Here is a 15693-nt window from a genome sequence, read left to right as displayed (position 1 = left end):
GTGATAAGGTTGAGTGCTTATGGGTAAGGATGAGGGGGAAGGCCAACAAGGCAGACGTCCTGTTGGGAGTCTGCTATAGACCACCCAACCAGGATGTAGAGATAGATGAAGCATTCTATAAATGGCTGGCAGAAGTCTCGCAATCACCAGCCCTTGTTCTTGTGGGGGACTTCAACTTGCTGGACATCTGCTGGAAATACAACACAGCAGAGAGGCAACAGTCTAGGAAGTTCCTAGAGTGTGTGGAAGATAACTTCCTGATGCAGCTGGTAAGTGAGCCTACTAGGGGAGGTGCCTCACTTGACTTGCTGTTTACAGACAGAGAAGGACTCGTGGGAGATGTCGTGGTCGGAGGCCATCTTGGGCTTAGCAACCATCATATGATAGAGTTTTTGATTCTTGGTGATGTAAGGAGGAGGGGCAGCAAAACTGTTACCATAGACTTCCGGAAGGCAGACTTTGCCTGTTCAGGACACTGGTTGGGAAAGTCCCTTGGGAGGTATGTCCCAAAGCACATTTTTTGAATGCTTCCAGGGATGGTGACTCCACCACCTCTCTGGGCAGCCTGTTCCAATGCTTGACTACTCCTTCCATGAAGAAATTTTTCCTAATATCCAATCTAAACCTCCCCTGGCACAGCTTGACCCCATTTCCTCTTGTCCTATCGCTAACTACTTGGGAGAAGAGACCAACACCCACCTCGCTACAACCTCCTTTCAGGCAGTTGTAGAGAGCAATAAGGTCTCCCCTCAGCCTCCTCTTCTCCAGACTAAACAACCCCAGTTCCCTCAGCCGCTCCTCATAAGGCCTGTGCTCCAGACCCTTCACCAGCCTTGTTGCCCTTCTCTGAACCTCCAGCACCTCAATGTCTTTCTTGTATTGAGGGGCCCAAAACTGGATACAGTATTCCAGGTGCGGCCTCACCAGTGATGAGTACAGGGGGACAATCACCTCCCTGCTCCTGCTGGCCATGCTATTCCTGATACAAGCCAGGATGCTGTTGGCCTTCTTGGCCACCTGGGCACACTGCTGGCTCATGTTCAGCCAGCTGTCGACCAACACCCCCAGGTCCTTTTCGGCCAGGCAGCTTCCCAGCCACTCTTCCCCAAGCCTGTAGCATTGCATGGGGTTGTTGTGACCCAAGTGCAGGACCCAGCACTTGGCCTTGTTGAACCTCATCCAGCTGGCCTTGGCCCATTGGTCCAGCCTGTCCAGGTCCCTCTGCAGGGCCATCCTACCCTCCAGTAGATCGACACTCCCACCCAATTTGGTGTCATCTGCAAACTTTCTGAGGGCGCACTCAATCCCCTCATCCAGATCATTGATAAAGATATTAAACAAGGCTGGCCCCAAAACAGAGCCCTGGGGAACACCGCTCATGACCGGCTGCCAACTGGACTTAACTCCATTCACCACTACTCTCTGGGCTCAGCCACCCAACCAGTTTTTTTTACCCAGCAAAGAGTATGCCCATCCAAGCCATGAGCTGCCAGCTTCCCAAGGAGAATGCTAAATTGGAACTGTAGGTTTGGTTTCATTATGCTGTCTTCAGTTGTCACAGTACATGTGGTTACTTAAGAAGGGAGATAACAAAGTAAGGCTTGGAAAGTGAACGTACTTGCCTTTCTGTTTCTGAGGAACTTGGTATGGTAACTATTTTTCTTAACTGATTGCTTTTATGTATTCTAAATACTACTTATCTTCTTAGTACAGGTCTCCAGCACAATCAAACGGATCTTCTCCAAGACCTCTTAGACAACGTATTCAGAAATCTATGGATGAAAAAAAAATTAAGGTATTGTCTAGGAATTGCTATGTGACTATAGATGCACTGAAATAATAATGCCCAAATGAAAATAACAATATTAAAATTCTCAAATACTTGGCTGAAATGTATCCCATAGCTAAAGAAATGTAATTGTGATTAACTCATGGTAATTGGCCCAACCTGAACAAGGTTATAATATGAATGGAAATATCTAAAACTCCAGAAAAGAAAGGCTTTAAACTTAAAAGTGCCTCCTAATGAAGAACTCTTACAGATTTACTCAGCATATCTCCTTTATCTCTTCATTTAACCATCTGTGTATTTCAGGATAATAGAAATAAAACTGAAGCTATGTGAAAACAGAGATAAAACTGACACAGGCACATGATTTCAGCTCTGATAATACAGGCATTCTAGAAGTGTAATAATGACTTTTTCATTGCATTTTTTGGGTGATGCTTTTTATTTGTAACATTCTGAGGACATTTCCATAACATTGCTTTGTGAACAATAAAATCAAGATGCTAATGTTTGCTATTTTGTAGATGCAATGGAACATTACAAGAGTATGCTGGTGTTGTGAGTGGCACTATTCAAAAGAACAACTTAAATGTTTCTGAAAATTGCAGTCTTCCAGTGTACTGCATTTTACATTGACAATTTTGAGGGAAAAAAGACTAACTTGAGTGTTGGGACTATGGAAAGAAACAGAGCTTGTATCTTCTACAGCATTTCAACAGAGAGCTAAATAAAAGTAGTGACTTAATATTTTTTACAAGCTTATTCCAGACAACAGATAAAAACACAAATGTAATTGGTATGTAAGGAAGAAAACAAAGGTGTTTTAAGCCATCAGAATTAGTTCTAGAAAAGCACAATGGAAGATGTCTTTCTGCCATTGGACATGAGGGAAATTTTAACATATTACATGTCTGAGAAATAGCAAGTCATTAAAAGGAAGAAAAATGAACACTGTCAATATTTCCAACATGTTTTGAATATACTCCAACTTCAGTCTGAGTGCTTTTTTTGGAATGGGGGTGGGGTGGATGATGGGCGTTTTGGATACGTGCACTAATTATGGTGAAATTTAGCTTAAAACTCATAGGCAAATTATGAAAGATTTAAGCTGATAAAGGATCTTCATTATATTAATTTTACAATAAACAGCATATTTAAATTGCAGCTTTACTCATCAAATAGCAAAAATGTGGTATGCTGTTTGCATAATGTATTGAAATAGATAGTTTTCTTATCTAAATGGAGGTTTTGTAATTGGATTAATGAACAGCTGTGTTCAGTATCAAAGTACAAAAATTATTATCTACAAGTAATTACCTGTCACATTTGAGACCTTTTCTGGAAACTTACAAAGTTTTTGACACAAAGTATCAAAAATAAGCATCTTGAGCAGACTCATATTATGAAACTATTTTTATTTTATTGGGAAATACTTTTTTGCTAATCAAAAATGCCATATTAACTACCATAATGTCTGTGCAAATAGTAGTTCTTTCAGGGGTCTCTGAATAATTGAATGAGTTCTACTTCAGCAGTAGGAACTATGTGCAAAGGCTCATTGTGACACTGTCCTGTGCTGCTTTTGTGTAGTGCCTGACTAATAAGGGTTCTTTGACTCCTATGATCCTTGTTAATACAATGCAAGAATCTGACTTTTTCTATAGGACTCTTGTCCTAGTCTTGCTTCACCATGACTGATGAAATAGAATGTACCTGTAGCAAAATAGAATGAAACATCTAACGTTTTTAGCAAATAATTTTTGAGATCTTTAAATCAACTTCTAGAACTGATTTTGATGCTCACTGGGTGCCTAATATAATTGAGGATGACTATATTGAAATATAAATGACCTTTTATCTTATGAAAACAAAATTAAAAGAGAACAAGCAACAGGTCTAAAGTCTGTGGGTCATGCTTCTAAACTTTCTTTGGCATCTTAGAAGACTTAGTGTAGGTTAATGGTTGGACTGGATGATCTTAAAGGTCTTTTCCAACCTAAACAATTCTATGATTCTATGACTGTAAATCTGGCTTATAGTGTTATCTTTTGTAGATTATATCTGTGATGGTGGACTCTCTTCCCCTGCTTTAGCAATGTGGATGGTAACATGTGATTAGTATGTTAAATTGAGTGGCTGCTTGGAGCTATACCACTCATATCTTAGAGCAACATTGAGGCCAAACTGTCTCTAGTAATCGCAATCAGTCTTCTTTATGGCTTTCTTCCAGTGTATCCTATTGTACCAGACAGACAAAGTACATCATGGAACTGAGGCCAAATGTCTCAAGATGTTTTTCCATTTAAAAAAGCAAAAATAAAAATCGTGCGGTTCAGAGTGTAAATGTTCCTCAATTGTGTATCAGCATAGAGTCCTCTTACCATAGATGACGTCTGAGTGTTTCACATTATGTTTATAATTCTCTTTTCTGTGTATCAGCCAAACATTGCCATCTAAACTACACTATATTCCTGTGACATCTGGCATTATTCTTCTCATATTCCTATGTTCACTTTAGTCTTGCTTCTCCTTCCAGTCAACTAAAATTGCTGTTGCCAAACAGCTAATGACTTTTCTTACTAAAACTCCAGTAGTTCTCTGCCATTCGTCTTTGATCTCCATCCTCTCAACATACAATTCTGCTTTCTTTCTTGAAACATTATCTTTCATTTTGTCTTTTTCTGGTTTTCTTTCTACCTTTCTAACATTCTCTACAAAGTTTCTTTTGCATGTTTCTACTCTTTCCTTTTCTTCTTTTTCTATGAAGACTTTATAGGGCCCCATCTTTCTCTTCTTTTCTCTTTCTGTACCTTCTTTGTGGATGAATACATCTACAAACAGAAGTTCAGCTATCATCTTTATATGAACAGTTCACAGATCTGCATCTGATGTGTCCCTTCTGTCAAAACTGACAGCTTTTGTTACTTCTATACCATCCTGTGAATACCCAGCTGTTGATCCTGAGGTGGTATGTCTATCTTTCCTAGTGTATTTAACATTGAAGATGGTATCCTATCTGTTACTTTTTCACTCCATAACACCTCTGGAATATATTCTTCTCTATCCATATGTCCACTCAGCTGTAATTTATTAAAGGTTCATTTTGCTTTTTGATGTGCTGCTGTGTGTGTTTCTTGGACTTGATAGTTGCAGTGTTGGCCTATCTTCCTTCACTGAGATTGCTGTACAAAAAGTTGTTATCAAGGTGATAAGATGCTAGATGCCATTCTTCTGTTTGCATCTCAGTCTGTTCCTTTAAGTTGTAGTAGGTATAAGCTACTTATTTTCACCTATCCCAACCCATTGATTATTTATGATTTGCTGCTTTGAGATGTCTGTCCTTGCTTATATTCAGCCTGCAATACCAATCTTCATTGTCCATTTGTTAATTTTCAGACTAGCTCTTTCAGCTGTCTGTTTTGTGCTGTTTCTTATAGCTGAAGAGATTTCCTATAGGTATCTGCAGAACTCATTATCCTCCTTTAAAACCTTTTTCAGTACCTTTAAATCAACCTCTCCCCAAAACCTAGCAGTGCTTTGTGTTGAGATGGATGCCCATTACAATGACTAATTTCAGTTCCTTTCTCTATGAATCCATATATTTCTTGTCTTGGATTGTAATGTCTCTTGGTAGAAATAAATTTTGGTCTGTCTTTACTGTGCAGCACATAGCACAATGAATTCCTTGTCTATGACCATGGATCTCAAGTGCTGTAGTAATATTTATCATCATCTTACACTGAATATCAGTCTTCATTATTATTTCATATAACCATCTTGAAATGTGTACAGGTTGCTTGCAAAATTCACAGTTGTAAATTTTGTTATGCATAATGCACTCATTTTAACAGTCAACTTAGAAGAGATGCCATACATATGTTTTTTGAATAAGGCAATAGCAACATGATGTTTCTTCTCAATGTCAATGACTCTTCTGAGAAGTTTCTTGTGCAGTATGTGTGATGGTAGCACTAGTTCCATAAAATTGTCCTAAGGACCTTTTTGCCATGCTGCTTTTGGTATGTGGTTAGATAGTTAGTCTATAGTACAAATTCATCATCTCTCATTGGAACTTGTACCAAAAGTCTCCTTTTCCATGATATTTGAGAAGGGAAGAAAAACACAGTAGTGATGATTAGTTTGGTTGTATGCTGAGTCCCATCAAGATGTATGTGTTGAATAAAGAAATTTAGGAGAACCTAGGAAGTGAAAGGAGAAACACTTCTCTAAATTAAAAAAAAAAAAAAAGACAGACGGGGAGGAAAACAAAAATCATTATGCCCTTTCCTTATTTAAGAGGAACTGTTCTCTCCACTTCTGCAGACTTATGTGGAGGAGTGCAGATTGATAATATTTAGACCTAAGGCACAACATCATGCATATGTGTTTAGTATCTAAAAACATGGAAAGTGGATAAAGTAAATGGGTAGCTATGAACTGGAATTGGTGTTTAAAAATAAAATAAATGTGGTTTTTCCATTGTGCCAAAACAAATTCCTGGCAATGGTGAAAGACAAAGAAATATTTTTATTTTTCAATCGTCATTAAATACTGGAAGAGATGCAGAAAGATCACCTAACTATAATGACATCTGTTAGGAAGCAAAGCTGTCGCTGTTATCCCTTGAGGAGAAAAGTCTGGGGAACTAGCACGTTGCATTTTTTCATTCCCTCCAGCAGAATCAGGTAAGAGTAGTAACAACAAACAATAGGTAACAAACTTGAAACTCTAAATTGTCTCTGAAAGGAAGATTGAGTTTAAGTGAAGTGTCTTCTGATGAATGGTATTTTGTGGAAGGAGTCTTTAATTCAGAAATGTCTATAGAACATCTATTGAGTTATGTCTCTTGCCAGTTGTCCTTATCATTGCTTTCTGCTTTACAAAATTATGTAGAAAGTTTAATTGGACAGGAGAGAGGTATTTTATATAAAAAGGGTTCATCAGACCTTATGTCTACTTCTTTATCTGAAATGGGTAAATAGCCTATTGTTTGACTACTTATTTTGTTGATTTCAATGGGGTTATGTTAAGTCCTGCTTATTGGTGAGAGGGAGGAATGGAAGGACTGTTACAATCACCTGCTTTGTTTAGGTTAAAGAGCAACTAAAGGCAACAAAAAATGTTGCATAATAAGATTTTTATCTTTCTTCTGCACCAGAAAAGATTGATTAGACTTTCAAGTTGTAAGTAAAATACTGTTCCTGAACTAATGGGATTGGGTGAAACTGAGAACTTTAGGAGTTAAGAAGGAAGGAACAAAAGCTATTAGGCTGAGTGTGTGCAATACATGAGAGAGTAATAGATCTTTTTTTCTAAACTTAGGATTGTTTTGGTCTTTTGATACATTGTTTTAGAAATCCTGCTGCATTGTTAACACACTTACCCTGAAACAGCTGCAAGGAATTTCAGTAGTTTGGCATGTTTTTTTCTTAATGTAACTGGAGACAACCTTTCCTATATGAGACACTATTTCCCTCCAGTTGGGAACATAACTGTAGTTTTAGTTTTAAAAAGAATTTGTGGCTTAAGAACTCTAACAAATCTTGGCATGCTTGAAATTAATTGTAATTTTACTGTGTATAGGAATCCTTCCAAGGAAAAAGCTCCACAAAGCAAAAAAATCCCAGTCTGCCTTTCTCATGTGACTTGTTCATGCCTATGTAAAATGACTTCATATCTACCTCCATGCATTGCTGTTATTTTTCATTGCTTAGTTCTCTAAATGCTGTTACTAGAGAGAATTGTTTTGCCTGTTTGTAATTCCAGTACAAATAAACTGTGACTCGGAAAGCTATCAACAGGAAGTTATCAAGAGTTTTGTGCATGTCCACTATAATTGTGAGCAGAAAATTCATAGTAATAGAGAACACAATCTTCCTCAGGTAGTAGTTTCATCTATTGTAGCAAGAAATATTTATTTCTAAGTGGAATATAATTAAGGAGAACACTAAGCTGACTAGTAGTTTCAATGTGTATGGAGTATGCTAAAAATGAGTATCTGGAGGAGAGGGAGGAGGGGAGAAAAAAGGTTATGTTCAGCACAAAATCTGAGGACTGTAATATTAGTGTCAGTTGATAAACCACACTTGCGTAGAAAATACCATTTCTGTTTCTACAAGACCCCTAGACTACTTTCCTAGGATCTGTAGCTGTGAGTTTTGAGTACTTTAAAAACCCAATAATGAGATGATTTGAGGTTAAATGTTCTCAAAACAGTAGTACATTAATTTGGGATAGCAAAAGGCTGGTACAATGTCATGCTAAAAAAAATTGATGGTTTCAGTACAATAAAAGTTTGCTATTACCTGAGCTATTCAGGACACTTTTCATGTTTGAATAACACGATGTCTTGGCTTGGCAATGACACTTACCACTTATTGTTTTGCTACTCTTCCCTTTTCACTCCCTTCCAATTTTCAACTTCCTCTTTCAACTTACCTTTAATATTTTTTTTTCTAAAAGGACAAGGGTAAGGGTGGAGAAAAGACATTTTCTCTTTTTATCTCTTTTCCTCTTCCAAATAGTACTCTAACTGTTTGGCTAGAAAATAAAAACATGTGTTTGTTGTTACTGATGTAGGTTTTCAAATTCTATTATGCCATTCCAGTGTATAAAAACCAAATCTCAACGTTATTACTTACTAAATATTGGCAGTTCTGTCTGTATGCAGATGCTGGAAGGAGATCTGGAATAGATTATCAACTAACTTTTAGAAATAAATAGAGCATGCACCATTAATATTTCATATAAAAGTGGATGTTTTATATTGGCATTTTGAACAACTGAAAAACTTCTCTGGATATAGAAGTCAAGGTTGGGAGAATGTCCTGCTTTATCTATTCATTAGGACTACTAATTGACCTACATGTGCTGAAACAGTCTTAAATTCTATCATACTTTCTTCCAGCTGAACAGTGCTAACAGCGAACCCCTTTTTCTGAAATGCAGCAGAATTTCCTTTTTTGCATAGGGATAACAGCAATGTCCCACTTCCTTGTGAAGAGGAGAGGGGATAGTAAGTCTGAGTTCATTGCATGCCATTTGTGTGCAACTACTTGATTAGCAAATTGAGCTCCCAACATCATCTTGCTTTCCCAGAGCTGTGGGTCATTGGAGACGGTGCCCTCAAAGCAGTGGATTTCAGGGAATTTAATATCTAAGAGCTATTTCAAGCTGTTGACAGCCTTCATTATGTGTGCATCAATCTAGTTTTAAGTTGCTCTTTTTTTCTTTAAAAACATTCCAGTGAAGCTCTACTTTTTAATTCAACGCTAGACTTGTGCTCTTTTGTTCTGCCTTCAGGCTATTAAAATTTACTTTTTGCTACCTCACTCAATGTAATACAGTTGTTTTTACTAGTGAATATACATTCTTAGACTAGTCGGGAAGTTTGACTGCTTCAGCAAATTTAGTCTTGCACTCTTGGTTTATATATACCCTCTAGATTAGTACTAGCATCAGCTGAAAAAGTCATATTTAGTAGAGCTTTGTATACTGTTTGCAAATGACTAAATGGTATGTGATGCAATACAGAGTGAAGCTTTGAGGTGTATTCCAACCCTCAGTGAAGTTGAAACAGACAGATGGCTTTGTGCTGGAAGTTTTTCTGTATTTGAGCTTGACTTCTGTCCTTTGACTCCATGTATTCTAATCCCTGCAAAATGAATTAATGAACTGTCGGATGGGGGTGGTAAAAAGAAACCCTGATGTTCCCCAAAACAACTGGATTTATTGTTGGTTATAGAATAGTAACTATCAGGCTTTCTTACTCCAGCTTGTTCTTCGTGCTGTGTTTGATATCTTCATCAACTCAGCACAAACTGTAGTTTATTTGCTTATTGCAATATGAATATGTGATGGAACTCTGTGCAAGTTATTGTTGCATAATTTTTGATGTGAGCCATTTGCTGAACAATAACTAAGAATTCAGGGAATTTTAAAGAATTAAGATGAAGTGTTTAAGAAAAATAGCAAATACAGGAAAATATTTTTTCTTTAATATTACAGTAACCTTAAGCTTAAAGGAAATGTAAGCCCCTTATATTCTAAATATCGTAACTGTACAATAGGATGTTGACTAAGTTTAAACTAGATTAGAGTTGCATTTTTAATTATTTCAAACTCTTAAGCGTATTCTGGGTATAGCTTCTCTATCCTTTAGAACACTTCCTGAAAAGAATGTAAAGTTAATGACATACACTTAATGACTTGGTGAGCTAAGGCATAAACTTGAAGCACACCTTGTAAATGTCTATGTATATAGTCTTACCTTATAGTAAATTTTTTAAGTACAGTGTAGATTAACACTTAAAAAGATTAGAATTGTTGAGAGTCAGGCTGGCTAGTTATTCCTGTTAAATCCACCTTTCTCAGTCTTTATCTGGCACAGAGAAATTACAGATTGGAAGTGATGGACAACTGGGAAAATTGGGTCTTTTTAACTCCTGAAGAGAAGACTGAGTTTAAAGTAAAACTATATATGTACAGACACATTAAGACAGAAAGAAAAACTATGTTTCTGTAAATAAATGGGATTTTTTTTCGAAAAAGCCTGTAGGTGTGTTCGGCTGGCTAACTGCACCATCATGAAGAAATACTTAAGTTGCATCTCAATCATAAAAAGCTAGAGTCTGTTAGCTTATATGGATGAAAACAGTATCCGATGAAAGTGGCATAAATTTTGACTGAATTTTGGGAAGAAGGCCTGTATGAAAGGAGGTTTCTGGGAATGTATTCTTTCTTTTTTTTCTGTCTAAATCTGAGATTTTGAGTTGGAAGAAAAACATATCTATAAGGGTCAAACCTGAACTGTAAGGTTTAAACATGCTTGTGTTAAGAAGAAAAGTAGACTTGTGTAATGCAAACTTTTGAATCTGAAAAGTGGCTGTAAGCCTCTTATTCAAGAAATAATTCCTGTTATCTATATATATAGCAACATTTATTTTGTGACAATGTTTCTTGCTTTTTCTTTTTCCTGATATTTGTACTGTAGCACCTGTTCAGCTCAAATTTATTTGAGTTCACCTGTGGTCTTGTAATAGAATTATTAGCTAAAAATCCAAATATATTGTAATTATCTGCTCTCTGCTATACCTTTCAACATCTTTTGTATAATCCAGTAGACTTCCAAATGGAAGTGAGGGCAGAATTTGTCTTGCAGAGTCTGTAGCTTTTGTGATAAACTGACCAGAAATTACAAAACTGACCCTGAAATTCTAAGCTGATGTGAAGCTGTAACTTAAGTGTAAACTGAGGAAGTTTGACCTGTAACCATTGATTCCATTAAGTATGGATATATTGAATATATTGAAAAATTTTATTTAATTTTTTTGTAGCTGAACCAAATATTTTGATTTATCTGTGCTATGAGACTAAGTTACCTGCTTCCAAGACTAGGAGGAGGAGATGAGCATGCAGAACCAGATAGAATAGTGTTCTTCAATACTGTAGATTTCTGGCAACTTACACTATGTGGGTATGCTTTGACAAATGTGGAGCTAGACATTGGCATTCAATGAGGAAATGGCTTTATTTTGTGAGTAAATGGGAAATCCTGATATTTGCCAAAGAAAGATCTGAAATAATACTTTATATTCCAGTTTTAGGTATAAGTATATTAAAACTTAGTTTACATTACTGACATATCAGATATGATGACCTGTAGAAGTGTGATAATTAACTGTAGTAGCTATGACAGCTACTCAAAATGGTAGAGTCTGCAGTCTATCAAAAAAGGGCGCTAACTTTGACAGAAAATCTTATGTTGAAGCTTTAAAAGTTAATGTGTAACTTTTTGAAAGAGATGAAGAAAGATTTTTTTTAAAATTATTTTAGGGCTTTAATAGAATAATTTATTAGTATTCTTGAAAGCCTTTACACTTTGTAAATGAATACTTCATAAATATTTTTTTATGTGAGCATACTCATTTTTTGGTATTTTACATGATCAAAAGCTTTCAAGACAGAAGACTGGGGAAACTTATTATCTTACTAGTCTTGCAGGTGTTATCTTTTACTTTTGTAAATAATTAAAGCTAATACCAGATTGCTCTTTGCAGATGAAACAATCTTCAATCAAATCTCAGTTTGCATGTACATATAAAAATGAGTTGAGTGAAATCAAGGGTCAGCATTTCCTCAGCAGTAGCCAAATTCCAACCTGCATACATCCTGCGCCAAAGCAACATTTAAAAGCTGGATATCTCGCAGGTAAGCTGTAGTAGGATTCAATAAGTAAATGTGATAGCTGGTATTTCAAACCTTATCAAAAAAGGCTCTAGTAAAACTCAGCTATAAATATGTTTTCAAGAAAAAGACGTCTCATTGCTCTGTGTATGCTATGATCAGCTAAATGTCTCTCCATCAAAATTGTAATGCTAGTGCTTTGAAAATATAAATTTGTTTGAAAAAAAAAATGTATTGATGCTATCTTGAGGTAAAAAAATTAATACATTTTATATACATTACGTAATGTTTCTTCTTATTTTACAAAAGCAAGCTAAGTAAAACTTATACTTTTGCCATTCAGAAAAGGGAAAAAAATTGTTTTACTCCACTATAAACCATATATATATATAATTTCTAGGCCCTTTAAGCATCTCTTCCAATCTTAAAGTTATTAATTTGTTTCCCTAAGTTAGTTGCTATTACATGTTTTTGAGCAATGACATTTTAAATTGGCAGTACACTCATGAACACATAGCAAAGGTAACTGCAATGACCAGCAAAGTTTTGTTTTACTGATAAAGCACTAGTTTTGAATTAAAAAAAAAAAAAAAATCACATGACAGTCCTCTGATAGAAGAAGGATGAATAATCCCAGGTAACTTTTTATTTCTTCACATATGTTTTTTTATATTCTTACATGACAGAAGGTATGAATTCATGTCTTGATGTACCAGTGCTTGGAACTATTTCTGAAAATGTTCACCAGACTAGAAGTTATACAGAAATGGGAAAGCTGAGTCGTCAGCCAAGAAACAGGAACTTCAAGAATGAACAGATGGATTTGAATAATGACAGAGTAATCTGTGACAAGGAAAGTGAACCATCTTTGCAAAAAAATGCTAAAAGACCTAAGACTTCAAACAACCCTCAGAAGGAATTGGACAGCAAAATCAGTGGGAGAAAAAACCACAGCAAAACTGCAAGCAAGAATAAGTTGATTGCTGGTCAGGCAAAATTAACTCACTTTTTTCGACTATAAGTTTTTGTTTTGCCATACATGGTACATTGACTGGTTCACAAGTTGTAAAATTTTGTGAGAAAACGGTGAAAATCATTAATTGCTTCCTTTCATACTCAAATAAATGGAAGTAGCTTGTGTGTAATATTAGACAAATACAAGTCTGGATTATGCAGAAGTCTTTTATTTTTTGATAAGAATACATCATTAGTAATTACAGCTATGTTCTTTTTTGGTAATGAATTATGTTTCCCCCTACAGGGCGATAGGAAAGTATTTTTGGATGCATATGTATAGCCACACTAAAACATGGTAACTTCAAATCACATTAATAATAAAATGCTTAATCTTCAAAGGTGGTGGTGGTGTAGACCATTGTTTTTCAGACTTGCCAACAGGGTCGATAGACTCTTCCCAGCATACACCTGAGCACTGTAGGAAAAAAAATCTGAAAGTTTAAATCATTGAAGAACTAGAATTCTTTATGGCCTCTGGAAATGTTAATTTAACAAATACTGCCTCCCCTGTGCACCAAATCACAATAGATGTAAACTGGAAATGCAAGACTTAATCAGTCCTAGGAAATCCCAAACATGACATGGAGTTTCTAAATGAACCTTTATCGAATTTCTTTATAGACATTGCATTATACTTTACCAGAATGAAATAATTTTTGTGTAAAAAAAATGAAAATATAGTTACTATCAAAATCCCTTCTTCCTATAGGGAATTTAGCTGAATTTTCTTCATCTGCAGTCTCTCTTTCCTGTATTGATTCAATATTTTGAATTTCAGTGTCAGCTGGAAAAGCCATGGCTCCCTTCAGTGCAAGATAAGGTAGTTGCTTTCTACCCAAGTTGATTGGCATAACATGATTTAAGAAATCATGTCTGGAACCTGTGTCCTGTTTAAAGGGAAAACAAGAGTAGTAGTTTATCTTTAAAGTCAGTTGTGTTCACTTTTTATACTTTATACTTAGCAGTGCAAATATTTTATCTTCAAAGATGATATTTTAAAAGTAATGACCTGCATTACATCTTTGGGTGAACTGGTTTTATGGTAAAGAACATGATAAAATAATGAGTCTTATATTTGAAGTTAAAAACCTGTTGCTACATATAGGGACATGCTGAATCAAGCATAAATATAGGTTTTTTTCAAGCACAAGTTTTGGCTACATATAGTTGTGTAAAAAGCAGATTTCTCTTATTCAACTGCCCAAGTTACATTTAAAATCTTGGAATTAGATACTTACAGTTGAAAATTTATTCTTGATTATAGTATGCTAAACTGATATTTTTTCTATATTCCTCAGGTTATTGCTTTAAATTATTGTACTTGTTTTCTAAAGGGCTATAAGAAGAATTTCCATTTTGCAATCAAGCTAAAATGTAAAACTGAAAACTCACCAAAAACTTCATGTTTCTGTCATCCTCTTCATCCAAAACACTGCTGTCTTCAATCTTATAATGCTTCAGCAAAGGTATAGCTCCTCTGTTTGCAGTTCTATCTCCATTTCGAAGAGTTTTTCCTAGTGTTAACGTGGTTAGCAACATATCTTCATCTTCTACCTTTTGTAGAGATTTTGAAACTGAGAGTAGAAAACCTTGAGAAAAGAGAGAGAGAATTAACATGTATGATGAGACACACATTCTTAGTTACTTAAAGCTGGCATAGAAGTTAAGCAGTTTTCAAATTTTAAGAAAGCTTTTCCAGTTGTAAATTAATATGTTCTCCATCTGTGCCCGCTTTATATATTTTACAGATTGAATGGAAACTACTTCAATGGCTGATGAGTTCACTCTTTTAAAATGACTCATATTAAGGAGTAACCTTTTCTATAATCCTTCTAATCCCATGTTGTTTAGAACTACTTAAACATTTCTTTAGCATGGATAATTTGTTTCTTTGTATGTTTTTAGAACAGCACAGATTAGTTCTTTTTGATGGATCAGTGTAACAAAGTTCACAGAGAAAGTGATGTCCATTTGTGGTGTTTATAAAGCCTTGCCTCCAGTTAAGGCAATTTAAGAAAAGAAACTAATCTACATAAGTAAGCAGGACTGTTGTAAAGGTGTGTTCTATCATAGTTTTTGATGAAAACTGATTCACTAAACAGTTGAAAAGATTGAAATTTAACAATAGCTTAGACTGATACTATGTTAAAGTTAAAGAATTATTTTATATTTTGATGTCCATTATGTCAGGTGACATTGTTCAGAGCTTATGTCTAGATATCTTTATTAATACCTACATAATTATATTTGTCTGCATTTTCTTTCTGAAAATGGACATTTCCCAGATACAAATATAATATAGTCAGATATGCTTGCTAGGAATGTAGAAAGAAAAGTAAACTTCAGTTTTTCATTTTAAAAAGTCTTTGAAGTCTACCTATTACCCTGTGGAAGGAAATGTAGGAGTTTCTGCATAACACCTTTTTTTTTTTTTTTTAACACCTTATCTGGGAAGCAAATGGGGCCAGCTCAAATTTAGCTAATCTCTTAATGTTAGTGATACAAACTACCCAGTCAGTGGCTGTGTGCCTCTTAGCTGGTTCCCATCTCTTATATTCATGTTTGTTTTAACCTTTAGGTTAGTGCAGGGAGCAGAACATCCTTCTACTCAAGGCAAACCACTAGAAAATTGACCAGAAACTAAGCAGAAAGAGTACCAGTTCCCCCATGTTTTCCTCCCTCACTCTCCATTTTGCTTTTCC

General features: G+C 35.5%; 2 protein-coding genes across 3 annotated transcripts in view; one reads left to right on the top strand and one right to left on the bottom strand.

Moving 5' to 3' along the window:
• Positions 1–12995, top strand: part of PARPBP (PARP1 binding protein) — a 51816-nt gene extending 38821 nt beyond the window's left edge. Inside the window, exons 8-10 of one of the 2 annotated variants that reach the window (XM_075708763.1) lie at positions 1714–1795; positions 11848–11998; positions 12691–12995. In XM_075708763.1, coding sequence (XP_075564878.1) covers positions 1714–1795; positions 11848–11998; positions 12691–12995 — 538 coding nt within the window. Of the gene's footprint in view, positions 1–1713; positions 1796–11847; positions 11999–12660 lie in introns of both variants that reach the window. The other variant, XM_075708756.1, reaches the window with a different exon arrangement.
• Positions 12996–13356: 361 nt separating this feature from the next.
• Positions 13357–14626, bottom strand: PMCH (pro-melanin concentrating hormone). The gene is made up of 3 exons (XM_009482853.1): positions 14384–14626; positions 13677–13878; positions 13357–13406 (listed from the first exon to the last, which is right to left on the bottom strand). The coding sequence occupies exons 1-3, from the start codon at positions 14624–14626 to the stop codon at positions 13357–13359; spliced, it is 495 nt and encodes a 164-aa protein (XP_009481128.1).
• Positions 14627–15693: the final 1067 nt, after the last annotated feature.

This window comes from Pelecanus crispus, chromosome 1, assembly GCF_030463565.1.
Source record: "Pelecanus crispus isolate bPelCri1 chromosome 1, bPelCri1.pri, whole genome shotgun sequence".
NCBI lineage: Eukaryota > Metazoa > Chordata > Aves > Pelecaniformes > Pelecanidae > Pelecanus > Pelecanus crispus.
This window is presented reverse-complemented; position numbering and strand designations above follow the sequence as displayed.

Excerpts from the sequence above, each read along its gene's own strand:
- PMCH (XM_009482853.1), bottom strand. The coding sequence starts at position 14,626 with ATGTGTGTCTCATCATACATGTTAATTCTCTCTCTCTTTTCTCAAGGT. Across the intron at positions 13,879-14,383 it reads ACAGAAACATGAAGTTTTTG|GACACAGGTTCCAGACATGA; the intron begins GTGAGTTTTCAG and ends CCCTTTAAACAG. Across the intron at positions 13,407-13,676 it reads AGGAAGAAGGGATTTTGATA|TGCTCAGGTGTATGCTGGGA; the intron begins GTAACTATATTT and ends TTTTTCCTACAG.